This window comes from Akebia trifoliata, chromosome 2, assembly GCF_017979445.1.
Source record: "Akebia trifoliata isolate Shusen 1 chromosome 2, ASM1797944v1, whole genome shotgun sequence".
Taxonomy (NCBI): domain Eukaryota; kingdom Viridiplantae; phylum Streptophyta; class Magnoliopsida; order Ranunculales; family Lardizabalaceae; genus Akebia; species Akebia trifoliata.
Genome location: NC_141376.1, coordinates 7,257,071 through 7,267,210, shown reverse-complemented (window position 1 = coordinate 7,267,210; position 10,140 = coordinate 7,257,071). Strand labels below are relative to the sequence as shown.

The following is a 10,140-nucleotide window of genomic DNA, read 5'->3' as shown; positions in this document are numbered from 1 at the left end:
GGGTTTTGGCTAAAATGGAATCGAACCAAGATAAGATGATTCCACTAAATAAGAACTAGAACCGAATTGAAATGCTAATAAAATCGAACCAACTCAAACCAAACTAAGTTTGATTTGTTCCATGGGTTGCCAATATCTTATAAATAATAAACATACAATTTCATATAGTAAATCATCAATTTATGTTCAAACTTTTAAAATAATTCATAATAAATGGATAGTTTATTTATTTATAATATAAGATTCGGTTCCTGGTTTGGTTCGATTTTATACAAACCTTAAACTTATAATCAAATCAAATTAATCAGTTCTTCATTTTCTAAATCCAAAACCGATCAACAACTTGTTCCAAATCAGATCAAAACAATTCAAAGATATTGATTTGTTTCAGTTCTCGATTTGAACCGGGCCAAGTTGCACCCCTATCGAAAACAAATGAAATCTAATTTATGAAGGGAAACAAATGAAATGTAATTTATAAAGTAAATCTAATCCTAATTAAAGGCATCTTATCACTCATAGTCATAGAGGTCTCCATTTCCAATGAGTATTTAAATTAGGGGTGCAACTTGGTCTAGTTTAAATCAAGAATCGAATCGAACAGATAGCTTTGGGGTGGTTTGGTTCAGTTTGGAATAAGTTGCGGTTTGGTTCAGGATTACGAAATGGAGAATCGATCAATTTGATTCGATTCTCAAATCAAGTTTGTATAGAACTAAACTAAACCGAATCCCTACGCAATAAATAAAAATAATAAATTATTATTATTATTACGAATTATTTTAAGAGTTAGGACAAAGATTAATGCTCTTTTATGAGTAACTTAATGATTTTTTATGGATAGATTTATGATTTATTATATAATATTTTATATTTAATTTTTTATTAAAAAATATTATTTATAATTTATAAAATATTGGCAATTCATAGAATTGATCCAAACCAAAATGACTTTAATTCGATTTGGGTTGGTTTGATTTCAATGGTATTTGGTTGGATTTCAATTTTGACCTTAAACCGAACCAGGTCGCACCCCTAATTTAAACCACGAAAAGAAGAGAAGAGAAGCGAACGAATCTGCTAGAAGCATCTAGCCACCAAGAAATAGAGCACCTGTATCAATTAATCAATCAAGAATTAAAAGGAAAAGGAGGCGACGGAAGAGACAGAGAGAGTGAGAAAGAGAGGGGAAAAACCATACATGAACATAATGGGCACGAGTGGCATGGACATTGAGATGGAGGTAGAGACTGAGAGAGAGAGGAAGTCGACGAACATCAACGAGAACGTAAAGGGTTTGCTCACAATGGCACGCCAACTCATTAATGAAGGAAAGCCTTCTCTAGCTCTCCAAGCGGTAAATCAATCCCCCCAAACCCACCTCTCTCTTTGATTTGGGTTTTCTCCCTTAGATTATTTAATTTCTTTTCCTGTTTGAAAGATTAAAATTTTCTCTGTAATTCAATTAAAGATTTTGAGTAGTTTCTTGTATTTATTTAGGGTTTCATTCTTATTTTAAGCTTAGGGACACACATATAAATTTTTTCTCTTTTATTGGTGGCGTAGATTTCCCTACAACTCATGAATTAAGAGTTCTTGCGATGATGGTAAGAATGATGTGACTGGGATTAAGCTTTAATATGACATTTTCCCCAAATCTTTTTTTATTTTTATAAAATTCTTAACTAATACAATCAACGAAACTGATTAGTTTGTTAATAGACCATGTCAATTATTTTTGGTTATCGCACACGTATTATTGTTATTCTCCTTGTTTTCTTGGGTTGCTAAGTGAGTCTGATTGACTAGCGCTATGATCTTGTTTGTTCTAACGGTTACACACATCTCTATAAGATGCCTAACTGGTTAAGGGTTAAATTTGACACATTCCAATGTGCCTAGGATTTTTTTTGCATATTGTTGTAGGTTCCTAACATTTTGTATTAGAGCCAACCCCACTTCTTGGATTCGATTAAAAAAAAAAGCTACCTGAGAGGACTACAGGGAAAACCCTAGGAGAAGTAGCGAGAAGTGTCCCGCCAAGAGTGATAGTTGCTGTGGATGTCAACTGCAGAGCGTGGTGGCTTGTTACGTGCTTGTCAAGGACTTAAATTTGACGTGTTCCAATAGGTCTAGGCCTTTTGGCCTATTGGTTTAGGTTCCCTAACAAAGCATATGAGATTTGATACCATTAATCATTAAAAGAGAATGTTGGATGATTTACATATAGAGAGAGCGAGTTTAATTTGAAAAGGGAATGGGAGGAGTCCCTTCTCATTGGTGTTATCTTTTGGTTTCGTGGTACATGCTGAAATCATATCAGTTGGCTTTCTTTTGTTTTATGTCCTATTGGGGATTTCATTAGATTTTTCCCTTGATGAAGTTTGGAAGAGATCTTAAATTCATACATCAAGTTGACCATTCTCCATAGTCACCATTATCTAAGACTTATCCAAATATTGGCTTCGGCACCATTTTCCATGTATCGAAATATGTATATTTGTTGGTTAAGTTTCTTACCATATCTTTTTGAAGAGTGGTATGCTAAGGGCTTCGCCTTGGGCGAGATGATTCTATGGAAGGTGATACCTTTCAGCGTGTATGGGGACATTTGGAATGTATTAAATACCAAAAAAAAAAAAGGTTTGTATGAAAGAAAATAGCTTTTTTTTTTTTTTTTGAAAAGTATAATATATTGATCAGAAAGGAAATAAGAAACAAAGAGGCCGAGAAAGCCTCAAATAAGAACAATAAAGAAACGAAAAACAACATTAGTAATTACAAAATGAGTGCCATCTAAACACAAAATCATCAAATGTAATCCCCGCAAACTCTATATGCTGCTTTGACCAAAGGTATAACAAACCCAAGATCTCCAAAAAACCTGCATGAGAACTGCTACTCTGATTCTTGAACACTCTGTTATTTCTTTCGTTCCAGATCCCCCAAGCGATAGCTGAGGGGAGCAAAGCCCAAAGAATCCTTTTTCTGGAGTGGAAAACGTTACTAGTCCATTCTACTAACAACGAGGAGAACTTACGAGGAGGAACCCAATTCAAACCGAAGAGACCAAGGAATTTCGACCAAATATTATAAGAAAATGGGCATTCTTGGTCATCGATTTTAGTGGAATTTAGGGGTCTTGGTTTGATTACTTTATGTTTAGGTGGGGATAGTTAAATTGGGCTAAAGTTGTATTTTTGTTTCTTGCTTTCTATAGTGATCTTCTCATTTACGTAACATTAGTTTGTATCTTATTGTTGACTTTTTGTTCATTTCCCCCCTCTAAATTACACCTTTCCATTGGTAAAGTTAAATTAAACTACATGAACTTGTGACTTGAGGAAACTTACAATTGTGTAGTGGAGTGTTGACCTAAATTCATATTTGTATTACCAATCAAGGGAGTGAGTAAATAGGCTTTTCTTCCCATTCTTCTGACATTCTCTCCACTTGGACCATAATTTATATCCTATTATAGTGCAATTTACGAGGCTCCCTTGGTTTAAAAAATAGGCTCCTCAGTATTCTTCCTTGTTTAATCGAATATTTTCTTAATGTATGATATCTTGTTGTACATTGTATCTAATGAAGACTATATTGCCATGCACTATAAGATCTCTATTGGAATACCATCTAAAAAAGAACCTTTAAATTCAATTTAACTAATTGTTACACATATGCGTGTGTGCGTATGTTGTAACATTCCCTACTTTTCTTGGACAAAGCTGCCCTTCATTTGAACTTAACATATGTTGCTTTAGTTTGGTTTTTTTGTCCTTTCAAAAAATGCTCCTCTATCTCAAATTTATTCCTCATTTTTTTTTCCATCTTTCAAGCTCAGCATACATTGGAGAGTTATCTTTAATAGAGAACTCATCTCTCTCAAGCTCATTGGAGCTTTAGCAGGAAAAATAACCACTCTAGACAAGAAAACTGTCTAGATTCCAAAGGATATCCCTTTTCACCCATCAAACCAAAGTGTAATTTTTTTACAAAGGTAAAGAAACCAAAGCAACCTTGTCCCTTCTTAGGGTTTGTCTTCCAATGTTCTGTTTTTCTGAGAACATGGGTTCCAGCAGAAACCTCTAACCCGTGTAAAACTAAACAAAAGCCAGCAAACCCTCCATTTAGTCACCATCTACTCTCTTTTCCTTGAACACTTAATCTTAGATTTTTATTTTTATTTTTTAGGGTTCTTTTAGTTTTGTATGGAGAAGTTTTTTGTGTGAAGTACGAGGTGCATCTTCTCTAAAGAAAACCAGATCCAAAAAAATAAAATTCTCATAAGAGGAAGCTATTGTGTTATGTTTGTGTTTCTTTTGGGTTTCAAGAATTTTTGCAAGTACCTTTTTTCAGAGCGAAACCCAGATCACAAATTCTCTCTCAAAACAGACGATAGGTTATGTGCTTTTTATGGCGTAATATTGGTTTATTTTGGTTTTGATTCTGATTATGCGAACAATAATGGATTGCATTCAAAATCCTGTTTTTGACCCCACAATGTATTTTCGAGATACTTCACTCTCACAAAAAAAAAATTAATTTATTGCTGGATTTGTGCAATTGTTCCTTCAATATTGCTTCCCTGGGTTCTCTCAAACCTGGTTGGTAATATTTCTTTCTTTTTTCCCCGTAAGAACATGGGTTTATTGCAGTTGTTCCTTCAATATTAGTTCTAAATTCTTGTTCTTAGTTTCTTACCCTCTCTTGGGTCGTCGTTGGTTTTGCTGCAAAACAAATATTTACTGGCTTTTATTTGCTCTCTCTCCAACAAGCTTGAGAGAAATTGAGGGAGGGTACCAATTTATGGTGAGTCTGTTTTTGAGAAGGGATAAAATGATCTAGAATTTCTTCTTTGGCCACCCAACTTCGAGCTTACTCAATAAGCTAATAGAGGTCTATAGACAGGGCACTATTTGTAGCTTAGGTTTCTTGAGTTTGAATCCTTCATTGTCTTCTATTATGTTGAATCCTTGAATGGAGGAGCATGATTAGTTCAGCTGACCCCACATTGTTGGGACAAGGCTTTGATAATGACGGTTATATTTTATTGGGGAATTATTGTTTTTAGCTGCAAATGTTAGGGACCCCTCTCTTCCCCTTTACCTATGATCAATCTTATGTGTTACTGTCCGTAGGTGTGGAACATGAGATTGTACTGTACAAATGATCAATTTATGACATTAACTTTCCTGACTGCCCAAGTGGGTGGTTGCTTGTGGGTTGTCCTTGACTAGAATAAGGGCCTTTAGTTATACTAGAAATGAGAAATATAGTTTGATTTTATGGCAAGCTTTTTCAGCACACCAATGAAGAATGAACTATTATATTTTCATGAAAAACTAATCATTGGTGACCAGTTTAACCACAAAAATGATACGTGCGAGAGAATAATGCAATTGCACATCACTATTGTTAAAACATGGTTTAAGCAATGCGTAGGTCACTGCTTTGCGGAGTTGAGGGAACTGTAGTGTATGAAACATGAATCTGGTAAGCACTAGTTATATTAACATGAATCAGACATGCGTATTTCTGATGTTTTTTTTCCTTCCTAGTCTATCTTCTCATACATCTCAACTTCCTCTTCTTGGATATGCTTATTCCGTGGACCTGATCAATCATCTTGTTAAAAAAGGCTAAATATATTTTGGAAGTAATAAATAGTTGGTGATTTTCATAACATTGGTCTACATGAAACATATCTTGTAAATTTCTCCTTCAATTTGATTGGTATTCATCAGTTAATACTGGCACTTTGGAAGTCAAATCTGTACTTAAGCCACCCAGTCCAAATCTGTCGCCAGCTTCTGTTGCAAATTGGATATGCCTTTTCTTTGAGACTATGTATCTTTTCTTTTCTTATTACAAAAAGGATCCAAGACAATGGAAATGATTTTTTGGGGGTATTTCTTGGGCATGATCTTAACTAGCGCTTTGTTTCTCTGTGTTATGTGGACCCATAAAAAAGGATGCTGATGCTGCGCCCATATTGGATACTTCATTTTTCAAGTGCAACTGCTGTGTCCATGATGTACCTTTACTGTGTCCGTGTTACGTTGCAACTTTGTTTTGAAGCCTTGGACTTCAAAGTATCCGTATAGTTCTTGTTTCTCCATTTACTATTTCTAGTGTCTGTAAATTATACTATTTGGCAAAATAGTTATACTGTTGTTGCATATACCTTCATTCTTGTTGGAAAGCACTACCTCAGCATTTTATAAACATCAAGGGATCTCCTTTTGAAACAATAGATCAAGATTCATGGAAGATGTAATTTTGTTTTACATTTAGTGTCAACTAAATGCAATCCTTCGTCATTTGTTACTTGGTACCAATCTTTATTCCTTAAAAATCCTAGGAATTTGTTGATAGTGTTTAGGGGTGCAATGCTTCTGGAACCAGGCAATACACTACATCTTTTGAATACAAGCATGCAGGCTGGAGGCTGCCCCTAGGTTCCTAGGTGACAAGCGGAATGATCTGGTTCCTAGGTTCCTAGGTTCCAGGAGTTTGATTCCTTGATACAATCTCTAACCTGCACCATTTATTGAGATTCAAGTGCATCCTTCTTATTTATTTAATTATAAATATTTTCCATAATGATTGAGATTCATGATGCAGACGAGAATTACAATAATTTTTTTTTTTTTTCTTTTTTTTTTGGGGGTTAGTAATTATTTAGCTTGAAAAACAGGTAATGATGGCAATGAAATGTGATGGTGGAGATGAGGCTGTATTCCAAACACTGCACCGTGCTCGCCAGTTATACAGAAACAAACTGCAAGCAAAAACTGCTGCTGATGAGCTGGCATCCTTATTTGCTGAGTGTGCCATTGCTGAAGCACAGCCATCATCGATATCTGAACCATCACCATTTGACACAGGGGACCCCCCCTCCCCCTCCATGGATGTGACACCAGATGCTCATGGAACTTCTATACTTGCAAAATCTGGCAGAAAGCAAATCATGTTGGACGCCTTTTCGGATGGAAGCAGTTTCATCTGTTTACAGTGTGGGGGACTTGTGAGTAATCATCGGAAAGAGGAGCACCTAGCATACTGGTGTTCCCAAACCTGATGTTTTAACATTACTCATCGTGTGCCTGTTTTTACTGAATGTAAATCCTCTAGTCCATACATGATTACCGTAATATTGTTATGTATTGTGATTGACTGCTTGCATACTTAAGATGCTATCCTTGTATTTTTAAAAGCAAAAAATGCTGGATCCCCTGTTTTGAATGGAGGATAATTAAATGCTTTCATGTATTGTAAGTTGTGTCTGTCTTTAAAATCTTGTATTTTTTGAGTGGTTAGACTAATAGTGGAGACAAATCCGAGCTACATATTTTGATCAATTTTTGGCTATTTTTCTGATTAATGTGTATTCAGGATTTAACCTGTGACCTCTCCATACCCTGGAAAAAGAAGGCATTTTCTCTCCTTCATTTGCTTCATGTGCGTGTGCCATGGCCTAAATGGCTCCAGTTTGGAGAGAGTAGAACTTCGAGTACAGAGTGGATGAAGCCATGGTGATAGGATTGCTGTGCGTGAATCTCAAGAAATATCTATGGTATGTGATAAATATAAGTTATGGATGATAGAGATAAGGTTGTAAGCACTTATAATAATGTGCATGAGAGGCACATTATTATAATCCATCTCAAGTACATTGTATCTGCATGTCCTCTAAAAGAATCTTGGAATTCTAGAATTCAGATTTGTGGTGAAAATGATTTGAAAAATTAAACAAAGAGGGATCTAATATTTCAAAGGTGGGACTTGCTGTCAAGATGTTTCAAGGAAATGAGAGAGAAACTTGAAAAGAAAAATAATAATGGATTGATTACATCATGCCTTACGCTAACGTATGACTACAATAATTCCAACTCTTTACTGGGTAGCAAAGCAGATAAAATCCACCCCAAAAACACAAACAGACACACCATTTCTTTATTATCTGATTCCTTTCTATACTGATGATGGTTGGTACACTCTCAACCCTTCGATCAAAGCAGTCAAGTCAGCGCTAGATGACCCACCTTCTTCCACAGCTCTCTTAGCCATCTCTCCAAGCTCCTTTGCTCTCCTCCTCATCTCTTCTGCTTCCTCTCCACTTCCCATCAACTGAGTCACCACCTTCTCTATCTTCTCACATTTCACCGAAGCATCCAGTTGTTCTATCCATGGATTCAAGACCTCGACACCTACCCGGATTCCAATCTTCAGAACTTGAGTGACTAACTTTTCATTGTAGAATTGCTCGGCAAACAGCGGCCAAGTGATCATGGGAACACCTGCGCTCACTCCTTCCAGTATGGAATTCCACCCACAGTGAGTCAAAAACCCACCAATGGCCGGATGGTCGAGGATGAGCACCTGTGGAGCCCAATCTTGAATTATCAAACCCTTTCCTTCAATTCTCTCTTCAAAGCCTTTGGGCAACCATTGCCCCTCTTCTACTTCCTTTCTCACCTTTCTCACTACCCAAATGAATGGAAATCCAGAAGCTTCAAGACCCATCGCAATCTCCATCAATTGAGCATTACTGAACCGTGATAGACTCCCGAAACTAACATAAACGACCGAGTTGGGTTTCTTGGAGTCGAGCCAATTCAAGCAGTAGTGTTCATCAATCAATGATTTCTTCCCTCTCTGAGCCTTGTCCACGGTGTTTTTGTTGCAGAGCGAAACTGGGCCTATGTGCCATGCTTTCCTTCCCATCACCTTCCTGTAGTGGTCGGCATAAGCTGGCTCCAACTCATAGAAGCTGTTCGCCAAAACTCCATAACTCTTCAGCTCTGATTCTGCCAATTTCTCTTTCATTTTCTTAAACCGCTCATTTACTCTAAGATCACTAGTCTGTGTCCGCGTCAGCTCTATCTGGTCTGGGAGATACGGCACCACAAAGGTCTCTGTGTCAGACGTAACCTTTTCGTACGGTGCATAACACTTTAAGCTATCACCCAAACAAAGCGAAAAGAAGCTCGTCCCGTGAAAGACAAGGCTAGGAATGCCAAGTTTAGCTGCAACATCGGTTACCCAAGGTATGAACGTATCAGCCACGATGCAATTCGGGCGGTATTCTTCTAAAAGCTGCTCGAGCGGTTCTTGGAGCATATTAATCGCGGTGAAGAAGTTCACAAGCATCTCCGACGATGTCACGGAATCTATATTCTCACAACCATCTGGCAATCCAGCTTCCACTGAAGGAAATCGAATTATTTGAATATTGATATCGAGGCCAGATTGTCTATCTCGATTGATAGATTCAGATAAGTGGGAGGGAGCGTTGAGGGGAGTGGTGATTAAGGTAGATTTGGCACCTCGTAAAGCGAATAGTCTAGCGATGTCAATCATTGGGATCGAATGGCCAAGAGCCATGAATGGGAAAAAGAATATATGAAGTTGAGGAGTTGGGGAACCCATGAGGGATTGTTGCGTTGATTTGGGGAAAAAGAAACTTAGATACGTGAAGAGAGCAATACAACTGATTAGATATTTATAAGTAAGTTAATAGCATTCGAGTAAAGTTGGGGCTTGTAGCGAGTCAATTGAGACCATTGCAAGAGAGGGAATTTAAAATCATAACAAAGCCCCCGGATCCACTGTTGTTCTTGTCTCTAGTTAAGGCTTACACGGTTGGATGGTTCCTGATGATTCAGAAGACCATCGAACGGTCTGCACCAACTGACAGCAACATCAGCAATGAAAGAATATACGAATAAAAGTGATATCGAAAGTATGACAATGTTCGCCAGACTGGATTGGATCTTAGTCAAAGAAAGAGACGTTCAGACGCATCGTGTACGTCAAGGTATTTAATTTCACCTCTGCCAAATTAAATGATTTTTTTCCCTTCATTTATTTGGGGAGAAAAGCGGGTGAGGATTGATTAGATCCCGTTTTCAAGTTTCTAGAAGCTCTCACAGCTACTTTACATGGCTGGCAATGGATCAGATTTTACTTGGTATCCGATCTGATCAAATCTGAAGAAATAGAATTTGAATCTAAAGTTTTGACTTTTGGATTGGGATTCAAATTGAAATATGTAAATTTGATAAATTTTTTGATCAATTTCGATCCGATATGATAAAAATCATAATCAAATCACGGTTATGTTACGTAGTTTTT

At 36.9% G+C, this 10,140-nt stretch overlaps 2 protein-coding genes across 3 annotated transcripts; one reads left to right on the top strand and one right to left on the bottom strand.

Annotated features, from left to right (window-relative positions):
* Window positions 1–1,064: 1,064 nt before the first annotated feature.
* LOC147409221 (uncharacterized) lies at window positions 1,065–7,760 on the top strand. 2 transcript variants are annotated; one of them, XM_086426622.1, is made up of 3 exons: window positions 1,065–1,357; window positions 6,701–7,124; window positions 7,399–7,760. In XM_086426622.1, exons 1-2 carry the CDS (start codon window positions 1,202–1,204, stop codon window positions 7,082–7,084), a joined length of 540 nt encoding a protein of 179 aa, XP_086282748.1. In that variant the 5' UTR covers window positions 1,065–1,201; the 3' UTR covers window positions 7,085–7,124; window positions 7,399–7,760. The 2 variants fall into 2 exon arrangements, with proteins under 2 accessions (XP_086282748.1, XP_086282737.1); XM_086426611.1 differs by lacking the exon at window positions 7,399–7,760 and having other exon boundaries at window positions 1,066–1,357; window positions 6,701–7,364.
* Window positions 7,761–7,825: 65 nt separating this feature from the next.
* On the bottom strand, window positions 7,826–10,040 carry LOC147409220 (scopoletin glucosyltransferase-like). Its single transcript, XM_086426600.1, has one exon. It carries the CDS (start codon window positions 9,433–9,435, stop codon window positions 7,978–7,980), a length of 1,458 nt encoding a protein of 485 aa, XP_086282726.1. The 5' UTR covers window positions 9,436–10,040; the 3' UTR covers window positions 7,826–7,977.
* Between the last annotated feature and the right edge of the window lie 100 nt (window positions 10,041–10,140).